At 40.9% G+C, this 21,984-nt stretch overlaps 3 protein-coding genes across 3 annotated transcripts; 2 read left to right on the plus strand and 1 right to left on the minus strand. All coding sequences in view use genetic code 11, as the record gives it.

Annotated features, from left to right (window-relative positions):
* Positions 1-193: 193 nt before the first annotated feature.
* On the plus strand, positions 194-3,683 carry EGR_04082 (Pre-mRNA-splicing factor SPF27; the record flags this gene model as incomplete). Its single annotated transcript, XM_024493331.1, has 4 exons — positions 194-342; positions 1,179-1,509; positions 2,670-2,806; positions 3,488-3,683. 4 exons carry the CDS (start codon positions 194-196, stop codon positions 3,681-3,683), a joined length of 813 nt encoding a protein of 270 aa, XP_024352245.1.
* A 4,233-nt stretch (positions 3,684-7,916) lies between these two features.
* EGR_04083 (hypothetical protein) lies at positions 7,917-8,351 on the minus strand (the record flags this gene model as incomplete). The annotated part of the gene is made up of 1 exon (XM_024493332.1): positions 7,917-8,351. One exon carries the CDS (start codon positions 8,349-8,351, stop codon positions 7,917-7,919), a length of 435 nt encoding a protein of 144 aa, XP_024352246.1.
* A 9,171-nt stretch (positions 8,352-17,522) lies between these two features.
* EGR_04084 (hypothetical protein) lies at positions 17,523-21,176 on the plus strand (the record flags this gene model as incomplete). Its single annotated transcript, XM_024493333.1, has 3 exons — positions 17,523-17,540; positions 18,855-19,001; positions 20,994-21,176. The coding sequence occupies 3 exons, from the start codon at positions 17,523-17,525 to the stop codon at positions 21,174-21,176; spliced, it is 348 nt and encodes a 115-aa protein (XP_024352247.1).
* Positions 21,177-21,984: the final 808 nt, after the last annotated feature.

Here is a 21,984-nt window from a genome sequence, read left to right on the forward strand (position 1 = left end):
TTTCTTTTAAGTATCCAATAAATTGATTTAAGATGGGTTTCTAGACTAAAACCATTTACAAATGCCGCAAGAATTTATTTTCGGTACAGGTATTTCCTTGCCCATTCGTTATTCAAACCACCTTTGCTATTTCTACTAGGGACATACTGCAGTAGCCTGTGCCTTCCTTGAAGTTGGAAGAAGCCACAGAAGTATGCCAGAAACACATGTTGCTATCGTCCAAAATGCCCGAGGAGCTACTGGCGGCACAGAGACCATGAAACTGGGTCGAAGCATAATTTGCGTTGACTTAAATCCCCAAGTTATCAAACAGGGAGTCGAGCAAACCATCAGATTGTTACAGTACGATGTTTACAAGGGGCATAATGCTGTTGGTTAACCCTAATTCTTGGGAAGGCAATGTCAAATAAACGAAAATTAGCCATAATTCAGGTTCAAAACACCGAAGCACAATTAGTCTAACATAATGTACAAGCAAATTTACTGCAAATAATTTATTTACGGCATCAAAATTGCCAAAATAATTGCTTTTATAGTTAAAACTGCGAATGGAATCATAAATAAGTTCACATGGTTTGCCTGTATCTGCTAGGCCAAATTTACTAAACTGTTGAATACGATGCCTGCAAAGGTCTTAATCGTCATGTTTCCTCTGTTGAAGTTAGAAAGTCACTGCTTTGACGCCCTAGCATTGGCAGTCGTGGTTTTACTGTCTGGTCGATGTGTACCAGTAGGTGATTGGTTCTTCATTCATTAACAGCGTGTGTGTGAGGAGTATGTTGGGCTTATCCGAATTGGGATCTGGATAAAATTCGCCTCTTTCTCGAAAACCTCTTATTGATATTACTATGATATTTCGTTGTTGAGGAGTCTTTCGAGTAGTCCCTGTTAAGATTCACTTACACTTGGTTAGCTACATTGTCATCTCTTTTGCCAGTCGCCAGTATTCCTACGTGCTTATTCCTCATCTACTTAACTTTATGGACTTTGTAATGCCTAACTCCTTACATCTTCTGCATAAAAATTGGCAGGGATTTGGTGTTGCTCGATACACTGGGATATTTGAAATAAGTCGGTACACTTGAATGGAACCGTCAATCATCACCAGGGCGTTTATCTTGGCGTATTTTATCCCTAGTACCTTGTCATCTTTAATTGCTAATCTTGCTTGTTTTTAGACGGACAATGGACCAGCAGAATGTGGTTGTTGACGCCTTGCCGTATTTCGACAAAGGTTACGGCGAGAGCGGTATGCAGGAGGCCAATGCACTGCTAACGGAGGAAATGCGACGCTATCGACCTACCAAAAACTACTTGGAGAATTTCCCCTCGCTAGCTGGTCCTATTTCAACGAAATTTGAGACTGAACTTGTGCGTACAGAGTTTGACCGCCTTGCCAATCGGCTGCCCATGGAGTTGATGAGCATGAAACGCTACGAATTGCCTCCGCCTCCATCGGCCAAAATGGGCGATCTACGTTCTTGGCAGGAAGCTATCGAAAATGCCCATGTAAGAAGTGTACTACTCAGTTCATTTCTTTCATGCGTTCAGCTCGTCAGATGCCATAGTTTCTACCGAATTTATCGTGGGGATTTACAAAACCTCAGTTAATTTGGCCAAGAACTTGAGAGCAAACACCTCTTATTCATTTTTTGTCGAAGGGAAGGAATTTCGCATTTTCTTACAATTTTAACAACTTTCCCTCTTTAATAAACGGGCTCTGTCTAACACACGATTTATCGCCTTATAAGACTTGGTTCTACACATTGGCCCCGCATTCGACAGAGTTCTTATTTTTACTTGTAGTGGTTTTCAATACCCACTGCTTCACCATCTTAACACATAACTGCAAGAGTTCCCATTTGAGTACAAGGGGATCAAAGTGTTGACCCAACTGGAGCACTATAGTTTTCATTGAATTTAAATCAGGCTAAGTTGTGCAAGCTCAATTTAACTAATGCAGTGGCTCGGGGTGAAACACTCCATTTCACATGGTTTTAATCTATTTCCTATTTATCTTGGGGTGAAGTTCTCTTCACGTTGTGCTTAGACTACACATAAGGTCAAATCTATACGTACTTTTCGACAAAGTTCTCTTTAGGTTTTACTGATTTCCTCAGCATGGTAAAATTGTCAGCACTCGCTGTATCGTTAGCTTAACTGGTGCTTTCACAAGATCTCCAATATGAATATAGATCATTCAAAAAATTTTAGAATAAAGTCCGTTGATCTTACACTTGCTATTGTGTTCACTTTCCACTCCTGTTCACTCACCTGATGATACAAACGCAAAACCGCTGTAGTTTTTGTCGGGTCTGATTCAGAGTAATTGAAACAATCTCGAATAATGCGTGAATATTGTGTCTCGACATACATTCTCTTGTCGTAAAAACAATCCGCTTTTCCCCCTTGCTGTTGGAAGAACTGCTCTCTAGAAAGTGGGATCTCCTCATTGCATGCATAATTTAGATCGTAAGTCTTTTAGTTGTCTGTTAACATCTTATTAGACGTAGCTTCTTCCTCTAACGTTAACGAGTTATCCATTATTCCGATTCGTCACTGTCATTGTCTTAATTCCTGGATTTATGCCATCTGCATGAACGCTGGGGCTTCAAAATTAGCTTCAACTCAATGGCTAATTTATCAGTGAAATTCTTTCTTATAAACAGGCTCAACTGGAGCACCAGCTGACGCGTATCAACAACTTGGAATTGATGAGTGAGTACGGCTCAACAGCTTGGAAGTCGTACAACGAGGAGCTCGAAAGAATCCTTCGCAAGCACGAGAAGGACCTTCTCGAAATGAGGTATATTTGTGTTTCGATGTCAATTAAACTGGTTTCAAAGGTCCTACTGATTGGGCCCAATTTTTTAGAACCACATTTAGAAAAGTTACTTCCAGTTAGAAAGGAACTTTCTGAAAACTACTCATTCGTAGTTCTGCAGGTTGCTTTGATGAGGTAGGAAATGTAGATAGATAGATATAAACTGGTTAAATTTGAGCATAATTTCTGACTCACACAGTCAAAGCGCTGAGAGACAAACGTTCTATATTTTCTGAGTAGAGTTTATTTCAGTACAAAATAAGCGGAAAGGGACACAAGGATAAATGCCGGGTTCCTCGATCCTAGTGAAAGACCGTTTTTACCAAATATTTCTGACAGTTCGGCAGTGACACTACCAGAAACTTATCGTTTCTGTGTAGGATCTCATTAAAATTAAGAGCATAGAGGTCTAATAAAACTGCTCACTTTTTACACATAGGTTGTAGCGTGTCGATGGGAGACAATAATGCACCGTGATTATACCAGCATCTTTGTCCATATGTAAATCCAAACACACTGCTATGGGGAAATTCACCCCTATTGATGGAGGGATGTCTCTAAAGAAGGATTAAAAGAGCTGAAAAGGGATTTATATGAAAGGGGAAGGGAATTTTGTATTATGATTGAGGCAGTATTACTGCCATTCCTTCTTTTTGTGCTCAGACGCAAGGTACAGGAGATCAATTGGCAGCGCAAACAGGAGCAAATGGTGGCAGGCGAGACACTTACTCAACTGGAAGAAGAATGGGTCTCCCTTGTGGGCAAGAACTACGAAATTGAGCAGGCTATCTTAGATCTGGAGCAGGAACTGGAGGTCTCCGCGCACCCATCGCTGAGCGAAGATGCTAAGGAACCCTAGACACCGGTCAACACCCCCTTTCTCTTCCTCCTGTATAATCTGTAAATTCATTTTTAAGTGAACCTTTCTCGTAATGCAAATTTTCTTTTGCGTTGAAAATGCTACTTATCTTTCAAATGTTGGAAAGAGTCAAGCCTTTAACTAAGAGGCTAGGGCGTTCAGTAGTGCTAGTTTAGTTATAACTACATGAGGTTTTAATGGGTAGTTGAGACGGTTCCCGTTCTGTTACTCGCTTTTTTCGTTCACACGATGTTTCACTTTTTTTTTTATTCGTGTTTACCACTAGTTGTTGGACAGTTTGTGATGCGCTTTCTCCTCTTTAACCACTTTCCCTGTGTGTCGACCCTGATGTCAGGTCGTGTCTCTTATATGGCTGACTCATTTTTACTAATTGAGTCGCCCGCTAGGACGGAACCTCTAAAAGCATCGGATTGTCATACCATCCTCACCAGCTGTCATAAATACGAGAAATCAGGAGATAACGTAGGCGAAGAGTCGCCTGAGTCAGAGGTAGTGATGATGCGCCTTTGCATTGCAGTTAAGACTTTTGAAGTCCTGTGGATTTAAAATACATTTTACTCATGAGTCCTTTTGTAACCGGTAGAAATTTTCTCAGTGTAACTCATTCGTACTGAAATTTATCATTTCCAGTTGGGTACGTGTTTAGTAAGAAGACTGTTTGGTCTAGGTTTGAGTCCCGCTTTTATAAAATGTTTTGCCCCCAGAAAGAACCTGGATTTAGCTGCATCTGTTTCTGTCTACCACACTTTGATATCTTAACTGTCTAATCTATTTTGCATGTGGTTTTGTGATTGTTAGTGCTGAACAAGGGTAGGTAGTTGTCACTACTTGAAAAACTATCACAGCAAGTGTAAGGCGAATGCATCCAGCACAAACCATTCTGTGGCTGTCCAAAGCTTATTCAAGTTCGTACAAGTCGTTGCGATGGGCTATCTCTAAAACTGCACGGAATTTATAGATCCCTTGATAGTTTTTAAAACCATCGTTTAGTTTTCACTGCCTCTCTGTGTTATTATTTATTTTCACGATGGAACGTGTATTTCAAGCCACTAGAATGTGTAAATAAGTTTTGCGTGTGAACCCTTGCAAAACTCATTTCACCAGCCAATTTTTTTCTAACAAAATCCGTTGAGCTTGAATGTGCCGAAGATAAATCTGATTAAAAAGTCCTGGTAATAGTGCTCTACAATGAAAAACGCAATTTTTTCAATGAATACATACGTTTTTAAAGAAATCCTTCCGTCTATGATACTCCCTTTTAGCTTTTTCCCCGCTTTTTATGACATTCGTTTGAGAATAATAGTAAGTTTTTTATGACACAAATGACCTCCAAACGTGATTGAGAGATGAAATGACAACGAGATTGTTTCAGTTGGAAATAAAACGATTGGACAAATGTTTGCTGATACTTTTCAGTGAAAAATGGGCGCACCCCCATTATCACTCATCAGCTCTCCCATCACAGATAGCGCGATGGTTCTTTGAACACTTTATGCAGCCGGCTTCATATTTAAATGCAACTGTTTCCTCATAACATCTTATAAAAATTCAGACCTCTTAATCAACTTTGGTGAAACGATATTTGTACAGTCGCCGTGCTGTTATTAGCGTCCTTTTCGCATCCATGATCTGCTGGCCTTGTGTGTGGCAATAATGAACCACCTTCCAGATCACGAGAATAATTCCGAGGGCTTCATATTATTAGTCATTAATTATTTGACCTCCCCGTGGCCATCTTTAACCGACTATCTTTCCCCAAAATTTGCGGTGGTCATTTCATTCAAAATGTGCATCTGAATCCACAAATCTGCCTAATCGCCTTCAAGTTTTCGAAGGTAATTTTAAGGCTGCAATCCTTTGCATTGGCAATGGACGTTAGTCCCCGAGTGGAAGTCGTCGAAAGCATTAACAGGACAGTTTACTACAGCAGCAAACTCGGTCTGCATTATCAAACGCAAGTGTAGAGACAGATTAAACTGTCTACTACTGCTGCTGCCGCTGCTGCTCCTGGTGCATATATTCAAAAGGCGGTGTACACTTTTATATACAGAGGGGAGGGGGAGAGGAGGAGAGGTGAAGTGAGGGCTTAGGGAGTTGGAAAACAGGGTGGAGAAGGAGGCGAAGACGAGCGGAATTGAGAAGCGGTTGCATCAAAAGAAAGACAGCTGACAGAAGGTGAAGTAGATGCTCTGCCCCGTGTTGGTTGTTGTGTGCACCCGCGGACGCCGCATATGGTAGGCGTCACAGAAGTAGCGCCGTGGACACTGGCACACGTAGATACCGCTGGTCAACAGACCCGCAATGTTCGGCACCTCGTAAAAACACGGGGTTGTCAGACTCCGGCAGATAGGCTGTGAAAAGTCATAATAGGACTTCAGAATCGACAATGACAAGTCATCACCACAATAATGGTAGAAATGCGAATGATTAATGAATTGAAAGGTATCAACCCTCAGTTTTCAGTTGGTGGCATGTCAGACCAGGACTAACTGATGTATTAATCAAGTACGACGTGCTCAGCTTGTCATTTGTGAGAAGCATACCCAGCTCCATAGACTTAACCAAATACCTAAATTCTAAGCAATTCGTTACGTTGATTTCCACGGAGACAAGAACGTCAGTTTCTATAATGCTTTTCGCATCCTGTAGATGGAGACTGGATTAAAATTGAAGAGGCGTACCAGCGATTACTAGCCTCCAATCGTCAGCACCAAGACGGAATTCTAGTGATGTTTCAACATAGCAATTAACCACTCAACACGAGTATGAATGGAAAAGATCAAGCAAATTTTTCCGTAAACATCACCCCAAAATTTATTTGCACGCAAAATCTTAGTCTATAAAAGTGAATAAAAGAGCTCAACCCATCAGCAGATTAAGTGCCTGGCAGTCTTTACTTCTCGTCTATTTTTAATGAGGTGGGAGATACACCTCACCCATGGTCTGTAACACTCACTGACGCTAGAATCTGAAGGAGGGCTAATAAAAGGTGGGGATTAATAGGTCAGATTTTAAGGAGAGAGTTGTCACTTTCCGTCTTCATCATCTGGTGTAGAGTGGGACCAGGAGAAACTCCGGTTGAGTTCCAGCGTGTGAATAACCAATTTCTTTTGCCGGCTAATGCTTGAGTCAATTGAGATTTTAGTGCATATTCTAATTAACTTGTGAGGAGGAAGAGTAGAGGGCGATCTACCGGAAAAACGGAGTCAACGCTAGAATATGCAGACCTAATCGACTGAGTTAAGTAATGGAGTGGTCGAGTTCTGAGCGGGAAGCTGAAAAAGTTCCAAGTATGCAGCTCATAAGGAAGAAAATTAAAACCCTTGCTAGTAACCCCTAGGCATTCGCATAAATCATGTGGTCTTTAGGCGTACCCTTGATTTTCCTATTGGCACTATTTACAGGATTGTTACTCCAATTTAGGCGAGGGAACGTATATGACCTTAGTGAGCCATTTGCATGAATACAACCGGCCTAAAAGTGGCTGTAAGAGGACAAAAAGCGCCAGTTTTAGGTGGAGGGGATGAGAGAGCTTACAGGCGCCTGGCAGGTCATACTAATAAACCGCGGTTCGATGGCACGACTGGCCGGGGGCAGGGGTCTAGCGTATGTGATTTCGCGGATCTCCGCCGGTGTGCGACATCGACAGCGAAACTCGCTGAGGTAGAGCCACGTTCCCCTCTGTTGCAGCTCAAAGGCGATTTGGTCACCCTCACAACACGACCGCGTGAGTGGAGAGTAGAGGTTGTCGCAAGTGTGCAACTGGAATTCATAGAGGGGCATATCTACAAGGTAGCAGCAAGGTAGGGATGATGCGGTGTTATGGAAAGCTCCCAAAATCCACCAACTCCATATTGATTCACTTATTTACTATGATTAAGGATGAACGACAACTTGATTGCATTTCTTTGCTGTTACAAATATTGCCTTCCTTACAGGTTGGGGAATTCGCTAACCGGCGGCAGATCATTGCCAGAAAGTTACTCAGTTCAAACTCTAGCAAGCGCAGGGTCATCCTTGATTCAACCATACATTGCTACCAATTTCTAGTAATTTTAAACCCTTTCATGAATCGGTTAATAAATCTGCTTTTATATCACGCCTTCAGGAGTAAATCAGGTACTGCACAATTGTGTATTATTTGACACTAAAGCACATTTGAGGTGAAACCTGATAGCATTTAGCTATATGTCCATATGACACCTTGCAGCATTACTGTGATGGAGGCAAAAGTGGATAAGGGTGGACAGAGATTGACTTGCCATCGGTTCCAATCCACTTGAAAGTAACGGCGCGCGGATCGTCGAAGTCAGCCCAGCTGGGACTGCAGGCGTGGGGCGCTGGGCCCCATCGAGAGGCGTTGTCGCCGTTGCCATTAGTACTGGCAGGGACGACGCAGCGTAGGCGGTCTTGCAGAAGAGCACGGGGTCGGGGCTGCGGCATTAGAGCGCTGTCGAAGACACCGCCGCGCTCCAGCCACGCACACACCCGTGTTCGCTGGGCTCTCAGTCGTCGTGTGAACCCGTCTATCAGTGGCCGTGACTTGGAGGTCGCCGCCTTCGTGGTGGTACTTTGGGGATGTGGAGTGATGAGGCGGGGACGGAAGATGCTGGCGGGCAGAGTGATCCTAGTGCAAGTCGTGTTCATTGGGTCATTGGGGATGCACACCTACAATTTCACGCCCCGTCTCTCTGTATATTTGGTTATTCGCATGCAAATCCCACGGACTGTGGAGCCATTTACTTTTAATCTGGTAAATAGCCCAAAGGGAGAAAGTAGTGTTTGCATATTATTTAATATTTTGGAATTTTTTTTAGATTGAATACGAAAGCTAAGCTTTAATATTGGGCTAAAAAGGCCATTTTGACTGAACCTTTAAGGCTACGAAGAGAAGACGCATGAGAAAATTAAGAACTTTTCAAAGCGCTTTTCAGTATGGCACGTTACAGCGGCTTGTTATAACTGGTAAGAGTCTTTGACATGCATGCCATCATTTACAATGCATTATAGAGCAAAGATATGCCCTAGTCTACCAGGTCAACAAACTTCATTTTGACCTTTGCTATTTTGAACATTGACTCCATAAAACATCGGTCAAACCTGTTGGCTGTGACTGAAGAGTTGCCACTCTACTGACTGAGGTAAACTTGATTCCATTGCTGGAGAAACTAGCCTTTAGCCAATTTTTTGCTATTCAGAATTTGGAAAGGTGATATGAATAGGGTTGACACTAGTTAAAAAGTACGTTGACAGCTGTTACAGACCGAATTGCCAGTTATATAAAGATTAGAGTTGTCTGCCTCTTATCCGGACCTCAAACCAGGTAGTGGATGGATAGACTTCAAGTACAATGAATGCACAAACGGACACAGTCAGTACGTACGCGTCCGACAGCCAGAGAACAGACTACCAAATTGTGTCTAGTTGTCACTGCTGTAATGACTATTTGACCTTGAACTTCGAGCGGTTATTGGTACAGTTGGAGTACATTTCTACTGGATGTCGACCAATCAGGCAGGCCTGAGGGAGAGCATTACCTTTTGGAAGGTTGGGAGATTAGCTATCAATTAGAAATCTTAAAATTTCGACCATGCACGTAATTCTGGGGTTGCAGACAACCTCAGGAAGGGAAAAAGGTGCAGCATCGGAAATTACAACAAATCGCTCATAATTAGGCACTTTTAGTGAAGGCTTTAATTCTGGTTCCGATTTTATGCAACAAAAGGAATATCTCCTATCCTTAAATAGAGTAGAGGATTATATACCCCATACTGATACCATAATTAGTTAAAGTATGTGAATTATTGTCCTATTAAACTTTGAACTAAGGTATGCTAAAGTAAGCTGGATTTGGTGAACCATCAACTATAAACAGAAGAAGTGTCTGTCTGCGCTGAGAATTGGATTCCGCTCCAGATTTTATTATGACTTTGAAGGCACAAGAGAGCAGTGGGCATTCTCTGGACGATCATATCCGTCTCCGAAAATAGGGTGAACCTTATCTCTGCCATAATCACGACTGATGGACCTCAGAGGCTTTTAAGGCAATCATGCAGAAGGGGATTTAAGTTGGTTTTAGGCCTACATGGGTGCAATTTTATAGCCGAGTCGAAATTAAATAGAGCTACTTTGTAGTTTGATTGGTGATAAATAGTAAATGAACCAAATAGCAGGAAATTCGGTAAAAAGTAGGCTCGTATTGTTTTCGATGCTTCAGGATATCTAGCTCAAGTTTTCTAACTAATCCAATCATGCGTCAAGGTGACGGGCAGAGAGGTAGAGTGAATAAAACCGAAATTACTGAAATTCCGGCATATAGACCAGGAAGGTTTTCACCAAACATGTACACTATATTTTAAGACTAGAGGATGAAACATCTTGCTTCGAATAGTGTCAAAACGCAGGAGAATTTGTGCCTCTCAATTTGAACTAAACGCCTCCGTTCGTGGTTTTCGTGGGGTTGGCATCACCAACCGGCTTGGTAAACAATCAAGCTTAATGAAAAGAACAATTGTTAATTAAACCTCTTTTGTGTTCATTGGATATTTGTCTTAAAGTAAATTTAACTACTAGGCTTTTTAACATCCCAATTTAAACTTGGGTCGTTCACTAATGACCACGGGGCGTGAACCTCATTCAAAACAGGTCTTGGTGTCACGGAGGGAAGAGAGAGGGAAAATTGCCTGAAATGGTAAAATATGCAGAGGCCCTCAGCAAAAAAGTTGTCAAAGCCATGAACACTTTAATCATCAGCTATGACTTCGTGTTCTACGGAAGTGATTCCACACCTGAAAGGTTTGAACTCATTCATTATGGGGTTACCCACGGTACTCCTATGAAGACGCGTGGTTTATGTAAACAAATAATGCTCGCCCCACGTCTCTAGTAGGTGAGTGGAATCCGTGTCGACGGTTAGAGTAGTGAACTGAGAATAAGGTATATAGCCGTTGCATATCTTGCATTTCCCAATGGAGTTTAAAAACAGAATGACATTTCTAAATTTAAGGAAGTAGGCAATGCTGAATAACTGATATTGAAGTCAACCGCCTTCATTTTTCCATAAAACTTGAATTGGCAACTTTTTAGGCTTTTGGGTAACCTTTGAAGCACTGACTATCCTGTGGTAGCTGATATGGGTTAGTGATGTGGAAAAGAAGAAGGGAAATGCGCCGTGTTTAATTAACCCTTTGATTTCCGTTTCAACCTTTTAAACAAATAAAGAAAAATCTTCTCCCTTATTGGTAAAAAAACGGGGGAGCTAAAACTTCATCGGCAAAAAGGATCATGCTGGACACATCCATAAACCCTAAAGTTTTTTTCATTTGGAGATCTAAAGGAAAATTCTAGCAGTCCTCCCAAACCCTTGATTCATACATTAAAGAACAGGTAAAGTCAGTTAGGTAAAGCACAATCCGGCGGTACCAAAGTTTCCTGCACACCTCTTTGTTTATTATAGCAAATGGCGAAGTCGTAAAGCCAAATATATGGTGGAATACTTCGATGAATTGTTTAATTCTTTGCTTTTGTTTCGCGAACACTTCAGGCTCCGCATATATCTACTTCCTCTGAGCGGTCTGGCCCCTTAAACTGTCTGTAGCCCTCCAGACCATTTATATTTCAGCAATTTAGTCTGCTCTGGCACTATGCTTCCTTTTGGTGGCAGCGAAAACAAACCCGACCTTTTAGGACTACTATCCAAATTTACACTCCTGAATGGTAAACTTTACCGTGGCTGAAGGAGATGGGGTTGGGAGGATATATGACAGCCTCCAACAGAGAAGTTGTAAGCAACTTCTACCTTCGTTAACTAACCCAGTTATATGTTCGGAGGAGAAGTCATTAACAATTGAAACGACACAAACCATGAATCATCTGGAAAAGTACGTTATTGAGTTGTCTACGGTACCTTTTTGAAGATGTCAATGATGTGAACACGCAATATCCCCTCCACTTCTCCACTAACTTCAGAGAATCCAAACAGAAATGGCTGGAGAGCCCTGAAGTGAGAACAAAGTGGCAAAGAGGAATAGACGCGAAGCTTCACTTCCACAAAACTGTTAAATCCCGTTCTTTTTTAACGACTCTGCTCTTAGATTAGTGTCCCTACGACTAGCGATGAACAAATGAGATGGCTAGCACTGCACTTTGTCCCTGAATCCACTTTCCATACAGGACAAAACATCGGATTCAGTGAAATTGCCAGGAGGGATCAGTGAAGTTGAGATCAAGTACCTTCTCATTTGCATGTCAATTCGAGAACTAGTGGGGTTAGTTTGTGGGTGATTTCTTGTAGCACCGATTGCGTTGAGATGACTGAAGCGGGGACAGAACTCATGAGAGGAGAGGGACTATGTAATACGTAGGTTGTTTGCTTAACTCTCAAAAAACCTAGGGCCTCTTCCATTGTATCTTCGCCTGACAGCCGGACTTCCAACTCATTCGGAAGTATGGCTTATGAAATTTTTTAGGTCTTAAAATTATCAGCTGGTGAAAGTGTCACAAGGGAAAAAAGGTAAGTTCTCGTTTTTTAAACTAATTTTTGACAGATTTAACATCTTTGGATAAAATATCCTAATTTATCAACAATGTATCATGGCCAAAAGCTAAAATATCCCACGTAATTAACCCTCGGCATTCACTCAGATAAGAGAACCAACTTAGGCCCATGAGCTAGGCATTAATGCCAGAGCTGATTTTGCTAATTGTCAGTGAGATTCGCCAGGTTTTCCTCTATGAACTGTGGGAGCACTTTTGGAAATCTCAAGGGATTATAGCAAAAACACCCGTCGACACATAAAATAGAGATGCAGATCAGATTTGTGTAGTTATATGAAGTAATTATGTGGTGCATGTATGTTTGAATTACTTTTGAGATGAAAAACGTTCGGTTTACATTAACCGCCTTTAACCTCCAAGGAGAATGCGAGCCCCAATCTACCTTAAGCCGTGACACCTGTAAATTTCCACATCACTGCTCAAGTAAAAGATGACATTGTCTACTCACTCTTCTCGTTAAAAGGGGAGGAAACTAAGTGTGGAAGGGAAAAATGCAAAATTTATTGCATCCATATCCACGGTTCACTCTTGAAGACTTGATCCTGATATACGTGCCTCTAAGAGTTACTTTCCAGCTAAATTAAATCGTACAAAATACTCGTAGTGTGTTTGAACACCATACCTTCTGTCAAAGAAATACTCTGTGAGATATAACAAAAGTTGATCAAGTGTTACTTTAACTTTCAGTGCCATCGCATTGACTTGTGGGATTGCCTTGTTAACAGTTAGCCAGTTCCAGACTTCAATACTACGGGAGGTCAGGAGTCTCCTTAGGCATACCTAGCAGCATTTTCCCTTATTTACCAATTTCAACAATTCCAGGAGATATAACACAATCTGCATTTTATGAGGGCTTATTGTTTGAGGGGTGAACTGGGAACGGAAAACTCATGTCGAAAAAGGCGTTCACGGGATCCAAATAGCTGCATAAACTCGGCGCGAATCTACTCACATACGCTCACCAAGTACAGGTAAATCTGGGGTTTTTTTTATTGCAAATTATAATCACAGAGGAGCACAACAACTATTATACATTGAGGAGTTGAAAATGCCTTAAGGAGATCGGGTTAGTGGCATAAGCCATGAGTGATAAGCTGAGGGCCGTCGTTTGCGGTTATAATGGGGCTTGAACACCCAACTTAAGTCTTGACAAGACACAAATGATGGAGAATGCCAAAATGGGAAGGCTTAGATGGCAAATTGCTAAAACTGATTTGCATTTGGTATATTTATGGCTAACTCGATGTGTTAGATTTTGAAAAAGGAGGAAGTGGAATACTGCTTTGCAAATTAGTTACTCCGTTCACAAATTGATGTAATGGTGGACACCTTCTGGAGTCGAACACTTCAGCTAAATTCCTTGTTAGTTTTGCAATTTTATTATTTATAAACTTCATTGTGAATGAAGATTGATGGTGTCTGAGTGAGAATGATAAAATTTTAATAAAAGCCGTTGGAACGGTAGGGATTGTGTTCTCCACTAGCACTAAATGGAGTGTCAGAGAGGTTGTTTAAACAAATGGCAGATTTATCAAGCCAAAAGGGTTGCTTTTAAGCCTTAGTGTAAAGATTGGTGATGATTTTCTCTGTCATTTATTCAAGCTTGTAGACACATAGGAACCCAACTGAATTACTTTTTTCAGAATTTTTAAATACATGTACTCTTGCGCCATGGCACCGATTAGTATTTGTGACTAGCGCAAAGGAGTATTTATTTAAGTTTCAAACATCGAAGTTTTATCCAAATCCCTTTTAAAATAGGACGCATATTTAAAGAAAAATAAATAAAAGGCCGTGTGGTTAAAGCCGACACTTGCGGCTTTTTAATATTACATGAGGTGCGCATAATAGAGTCAGTCTCAAAGGGCATGAATAGTTAATGATCCCACAATAAAGTCGTTTAAAAAATATTTTAAATCACAGTAACATCGAAGCAAAAAAATTAATAATAGGTGCAGTAAAATGTACTTGAAATCTACCTGACACCAATTTGCATTCCTAAAATTCGGAAATGTGAAGCGTGTACTTTTGAACTCGTAATAAAAATGTAAAATATTTAAAAACAAATCTAGAAATTTGCACCTGTTATCCTTTGATTGTTTGGTTAACTCTCGAATTTAATAGAGGGACACCTAGGGGTCCGCCAAGCAGCCTGGCCTGCTAGCCCGGTCCGAAGCCCCCCCAACCCTCCTGTATGTCAAAAATACATATTCTGCTCAAGTATTGTCTCCTTTTGTCTTCAGTGAAGTCTCGGGGCGCTATATGACACCTTTTTAAAAAAACTCGACGCATTTTTTGGAGTTATTTACTATATTGTATTATTAAGTCCTCATCTATGTTTGGAACCTTTGAGATCAGTTGCAGTTGTATAATACCAGGAAAGGAAAGTATTATCTAAAATCTAGAACAGGCCAATGCCCATGACCTGATTTGGGCTAGAGGAAATGCCACTTAAATCAGTTTAAATGAGTAAATATTTAGTGAGCTAGCTCCATATTTCCTCCAATTACTACTAAAAGCAATGCATTTGGAGTTATTTTCTGAGTCACACACTTAGCCTTTAAGTATTTCTGTTTCCTTTCAAGTGCTCCGAGCAACCCTTGGCTATGGTTCTGCATAGCATCAAATAAGCAATGGTAAAGTACTGGTCCACCACCAGAATACCCTATACGCAGAAATATGCTCAGGAGGGAATTTTTACTAACTTTTTGTTCACTACGCATGACTTCTGTCAAACACAATGTACTTTGAGATTTGCAAAAGACTGAATATCCAGGCAACTGTGATGTAATGGCGTACAGACAAGGCTGACACAACGAGATAGTTTTGTAGCGCTGTAACCGCTTGCTTTACCTTTCAGATCTGGTAGCGGACAAATTGGGGTCACCGCCATTGTACCTCCACTGGGTGGCCTGATCTTTGGGCCATGCCAGCAGGTCCAAGTCCTACTGAAAGCCGATAATGCATATTCTGCCCGGGTATTGACTATCTTCGTCTTCAGAGAAGTCTCGAAGCGCCACTTTGGTGGCAGCGTATAGTGAAACCGTTTTCAAAGAACAAATATCCTGATTTCTACTGCTGTGTGATAAATCATAGCGGGGCGAAAGAATGGCATAAGCTGCGAATGGGGAACCCTGCGACTATCTCCAACAGGAAGGTCAAAAATTATGTCTACCTTCGACAACTTCCCCAATCTCCTGTTCTGCAGGAATGCTATTTGCAAATGAAACGATGCTTGCCCTATACCAACTGGAAAAGTTTGCTACAGAGCTGATTTGGATGCCTAGATGAGTGGATCAATTAAGTGAAGACCCGATACTCCACCACTTCTCTACTGGATGGACAGAACGCAGATAGAAATGGCTGGACAGCGATACAGCAGGAACTAATTGACAAGGAGAAGCAGGCACTAAACTTTATCCACAAGAAACTACGTTTAAACCCCATTCTTTGTTACTAGACTCTACTTTGTGGCCAATGTTCCTACGACTAGTGAAGAACACGAGTGATAGGCAACATTCTCCAGTACAGTTTTTACACAGAACGAAACTTCAGACCCAGCAGAATTGTCAGGAGGGATCAGTGACGTTGCGGTCAAGTATTCTCTCACTTGCACGCAAATTCGATGACTGGTACAATCGGCCCGTGGGTGTTTTTCTTACACCACCAATTACGTTGTGATGGCTGACGCGGGGAGTTGACAAGGGGATGATGTTCAAAAGGAAAGGTGACTAGGTAATGTCTTAGCAGTTTGTTTAACTTTTTGTGGTGGAATCGCTCAAGGAAAGCTTCACCATTGTGCTTCTGCTGGGGACCACGACCTGCGAACTATGCCATTAGCCCCAAGCCCTTCTCTACGCATTCTTCCAGAGCATTATGTCTTCTTTCGTTTATATAGAAATCTCAAAGGGGCTGCATAAGTACTAGCCGGTATTCTAAAGAAGACCAAAAATTTAATGCCAAAATGAAAAATTATTTTTTTCCAAAAGCAAATAGACGTAGGATACTTCATTATACCAATCTCTAAGTTGGGCTAGAAGGGAAGCTTATTTGGAAAGAATGCACCCCTAGTTATTTTATTAAAACAAACTTCAGACCATGTTTGACAAAAATTTTTTGGTGCAAAGTGCACATTGCCCACTGCTAGCTTCAGAGCAGACATGCCTGGAGGTAATGTTGGTCATGCGAGTTTTACGTGTCTGATAGATACCATGACACGAACGGTCAAAATCGCACAGAATCACAAAACAACACAATTCCATAGTTAATCGGACACAAAGTTGGGTAGTCAAAGTGCGTTCGAAGACATGAGGCAGCTAGTTAGTGCTGGCATCGCGGTACACGTATGTTTAAGTGCATAAGTAAGACTGATTGAGGGGATAAGACAGCACCGTCGATTCTCAAGGCGGACACAAGTCCCAATTTTTCATAGACCTTACCATCCATATAATCCCCATTTCGACAATACATTCTCATCAACAAATCAATATTCCGAATCAAAAAGGTCAAGGAGATGAATGAAAGGTAGATCGAAAAGATGTTGAGTATTGTCTCAGATTGAACTATCATGCATAAGAGGTTGATAAATGCCAAAAATTAATTTTAGGTTCATTGGAAGACATACAATGAATAATTGAAAATTATTAGATGCAATGAGTTTGAATCCTTTTGATGATAGGATATCTTGAAAAGCTGACCATATGATAGGGGACAGGAAAAAATTCGCTTGATATACTTTTGATACGTATTGCACAAAGGAGCCTCCAGAATTGACTAAGAACACCAGGTTTATCATCAAAATTAGTTTCTAAAAATTTAAGTGGAAAATCAGCATTTATGGGTAGCTGTGGTGGATAAAATTCAGACGAAAACTGACAAAATACTTCGGATCTAGTGCCACTCTATAGGGCAAAGAATAGGAACTGTAATCTGATACGTACCTATAAAAGCTGTTAACATTTTGTGGCTGACCATAAACATGAAATAGGTCCAGTTGACACAACTTCGAGGCATAATAGGGCACAATGAAATCAAATAACAAAACACTGAAAAGGCTGCTTTCAGACTATCTTGAGGTGTTAGTAGCAAAGATAATAGGGTAAAACCCAATTACGCATTCATCCGACTTCCATAATTGGGCAGTATTCAGATAACCACAAGAAAATGGAAAGATCCTAAGCGATAAATATATGACATTTGGAGAAACTACGTCTAGAACACATTTGAGGTTGTAAACAATGGTAGTAAGACAGGCTTTTTAGGATGAAACGACTGGATCAAGTAAGAACACCAAGTGACATAAACGAAAAAACCAAGCTAATTTAACCGTGTAAGCCTTTCCTCAACAGCACAAAAGTCAAATCTTCTTCCTTATCTCCACCGTCTCCAAACTCCTAGTTGAAATAACTCATGTATACTTCTTGACACAAAAGGTATCCTAGCAATACACCTTTGCATCTTCATTCTTAAAAGTGATATCTTTGTCGAAGGAACAAAATCAGTAGTAGCGACAAGTTAGGAAAACCCACGGTTGGTGGGGAATTTGAAATAGGACTGGTCGATACGATACAACGACAAGAAATAAGGCACAACATATCTAAAACCTTAAACCATCTGAAACTCTCCGCCCAACATTGCCGTTATCAATAATAAGCAATCGAATACATTCATCTAGCGCCCCAAAGTCGAAAGATCACAAAGCATTCACAGATCAATTATAATTTACTTAGGACGGTAAAACAAAACAGGTAAATCATATCTGCCATACATTTGGGACTATTAATCTTCTTTCTAGAATTTTTGCGGGCTGTAATCAATTTTTGAGAAGTTTAGTCAGAGGAAGAAATAGTAATATAATTAAAAATTTTGAAAATATTATGTATTCATTGATTTAGGTCAAGTTTATAGGGCATTGTGGCTTTTCTCCTTTAATAAAGCTAATTTTTAACCGCTTTAACCACTTTGAATTACGAAAAGTTCAGAATAAACCTCTTTACTGAAATTTTAACCCATTTTAGGTCATTATGGAATCAGATAAAATAATGCAAGCCCTGAGACCAGTCAGCTTTTATAAACTACCTTTTTAACTGTTGACAATTAGAAAATGCATGAATTCAGACTTGTTAATACAGGAGTGTGAATAGAGCATTCATCAGACATCTCTGACCAATAGTAGTTGGATATCATTTTTTTAAAAAGCAGATCCCTGCTAGTGTAAATCAGGTTGTCAAGTTAATTGCTGATCAGAAACGTCAGACACTAATCCGAAAAGTTATATTCTTCTATGCGAATGCATAGGATTGAAGAAGCATTGAGAAAACCCAAACTGCGTCATATCTGCTCTTTGCTACCTACCAGAAGCTCACTACAAAAGTCCCATTTTATCATTGAATTTAAGCAAAATCATCATGGTGTATTTAAAACAATAGGAAAAGCTTGGATAAACTTTGCCAACCTTAAAAGACTACTCATAGAAAATTGTCCAGTTTTATTAAAAGTGTAGTGTAATACTTATGTTGTTTTAATGTGCCTTTCAGGGAGGAGGGAAGCAGAAAATTCGAACCTGGTAACTGGATCGCCCTCTCCCTTACCTAGCGACTGCGGCTCCCCTCCTTCTTGAATATTGTATTTTCCCTGTACATCTTGTCGTCTTTAATAAAGATGTCCAAAGTAAACCAACCGGGCTTGTCTAGGAACGCTAGGGATCGGGAAGCGGAGACCGAGGAGTCTCGCTCCACAGTAGTATGCAGAAGTGGCTCCAACCCATTGAATGTCGAAGTCGAGTATTTTACCTATGACAATGATAACACTCCTTAAAAAACGTCTACGTTGTTCAGATCCTTAGAAGCATACTATTGCACCATAAACTCGAGTGAATGTGCTTTAAAATGTGGACCTCTAAATAACGGAAAATGCCATTCGTGTCGTTGTCATTGTGTGTCAAGGGGCTTCGAAAAATTTTTCTTTATTTAACACTCCTTTAGAGCATCTCTAGTCCTGGGTCACCATTTACATACACACGCACAAACAGACAAATTATGGTCAACAATTATGCACAATCACCAGCCCACCTTTTCACGTTCAAATAACCCACCAACTGTGGTGCCCACTGACTACAGCGTATCCGGATATGAAGTTTAAGCAACTGTTAGACCCGCCTCCCTAAACGGACCAGCGAGGCCAAGTGTTTCCAATGGCGTCCAACACTCCCCGGGTTGATTGGAGTTGGGATCTACTGCCTGTTCATGGTTACATGGGGGAAAGCAAGAGCGGCACAGGGGCAGCAGTAATGACTGTCCGAAAACTCGAGTTCTTGCTACAAAATTCAACATTCCCGCAAAAAAAGTATTTAAGGTTTGTCAATACGAAAAAGTCGTGGCGTTGTGTGTTCTGTGCTCTTGGATTTAAGCAGTAAAACTACTGGAATGGATGGAATGATATCACTAACTGTATAGTTTAGGCGCCGATACCTTAGCGGAGTGCCTTAAAACGACGTCTGGAGCCCTTTTGATTTTAGGCAACATCGGAGGAATACAAAGTTTCCCCTTTAGTAACCCTAAACGTGTGTCAATTGTGAAATTTGCTTTGAATGTGACGGAACCTATGCTTATATATGAAGCATTCATACTGTAAAAAATTGTAATTTGTGCTGATCAAAACAGTGGAGATGATTTTGTCACATTCATCATCAGAGTCCTAGAGGAAAAGCAATTACCGCAGCCCAGTTGTTTTGTTATTCTAGTCCAACTATTCAGCCCCAAACCAAAAACAAATGCATTCAACACGTGACCACCAAAATCTGACATCAGTTTTACAATCATAAACTTCACAGATCCATTTTCAACACGATTTGATGCAACTTTTATCATTAAATGATAAGAAACAGGTAATAAAATTGGGACGTCACATATAGGTGACGCCCGAAGCGAAAGTGTTAATGAGGGAGCAGTTCACTTTCATATTGTAAGACATTACTCTCCAAAGATTAAGATTAGTTAAACTACAAAAATGGAAAGAAACACTTTTACTATTCAATAGTTTAAGGAATATCTAGATCCTGATATGTAAGAGGAGTCTATTTATTGGATTTTTTAGTAAACCACAGGCTTCTTCAAACTCATATCTTAGCAAAAAGCAAATTCAAAATAATTTACTATCTTTAAAACAGGTAAATTTGCTAAACGTAAAATATCCAAATCATCTTAATTTGTTACCAGAGACGACCTGTCTGCTGAGACAGGCAAGCTTCTAGTAAACCCTTTTGCCGAAACGATCGCAGACGTACAAATTTGTTTAGATGATTGGAAGAAAATTAGGTACATTTTGTTGGGCAGTGGAAAAGACCGATTTTGTGGAATAATAAATCGAACATTATCAAAGCGCCGTCAGTGACCAAAAAATAACTTTAAATTACAAGTTACGGGTCGGTGCTATCAACCTGTATATTAGTTAAATAAAGTTGGCTCATTACACAAAGCTGAAGTGTCACATTAAGAAATGTAAGAATGTAACTTAAAATAAGCTTTAATAAATCTTTTCTATCGGTTAAACATCTACCGAATTGAATTTGACTAGTGAAACGGTTGTGACGATGATGAGTAGGTAAAAATGAGCTTACATAAATGATAGCGACGGTAAGCTCCACAAGGGTCAGCGTTAAGAGGACATCATAGAGTACTTTTGTGCATCTGAGGGCAAATTTCATTGGGCTGAAGACGTTTCCTCTGCACACAGACGCGCAGACGGATGCCTGCTCACAACAACCCTCGGCGCGGCGGCGGCGGAGGCGGTGGTGGTGACATTTCCATGTCCCACCCAAAGCCCTCTTCCCCTAAATCCAACAAACCTACGCGCACAGGAGCCCATTTTCGTTTCCACTGGCAACCAATCACAGACAGGCGACTGCCTCCATATTAATCCACTTATCACTTGCTCTCTGTGTGCCAATAACTGTGTATACGTGCATACCTGCGTGCGTGCACACACATGGGTCTCTGTGCATCCGCACTCTAGCGGAGGCTGTTCACCACTCTGCCTCATGCCTTATGCTTCGCTTTCAGCGTTAATTAGTGAGATACATGGGTCGGTTGTCTATGAAACACCCACTTTCAAAGCATCCATTATGCGCAGGCTGAAGCTTGTGCCGGTTTACACACATCATCGATGATGATGTTGGCACCCAAATGTCTGGAGGAGCCGAGCGGTGCCGTCTGTGTGATTTGCCTCTACTGACGACATTATTCAACAGCAAACAACCTCGCCATCTGATTGGCTAGACATCTGCTTGTCGTAATCCATTTTATCAAGTCCTTTGAAAGTGTGATTGTGGTACTGAATTACTGAAGGAGCAATTTTACACATCTGGTAGACACTAATCCTAATGTATGTCAAATAGAGTCATTTATCTTATGTCAGAGCTAATTCTATTAACACGTGTGTTTAAATAGAGATTTGTTACTAGGGTCAAGCATGCAGCGCTTGCATTCTCTTTTGGGCAAACACCACAAAATTGGGCTCAACATGCTTTGGCTGCCTTTTGCTTCGATGCGGAATCGACGTCATTAGTGAGGAATTGCTGTGAATACCAGGAAGACACTTTTTTAGCACTGCGGCACTAAATGGGGCGAGTTGGGCGAAGACAGACAGTACAACGAGAGACAGCACCATGAAGCGGCTGGTAAAGCGGTGGTTTGCACTCCCTTGAATTTATTTTTGGAGTCTAACA

This window comes from Echinococcus granulosus (assembly GCF_000524195.1).
Source record: "Echinococcus granulosus chromosome Unknown EG_S00024, whole genome shotgun sequence".
Classification (NCBI taxonomy): domain Eukaryota; kingdom Metazoa; phylum Platyhelminthes; class Cestoda; order Cyclophyllidea; family Taeniidae; genus Echinococcus; species Echinococcus granulosus.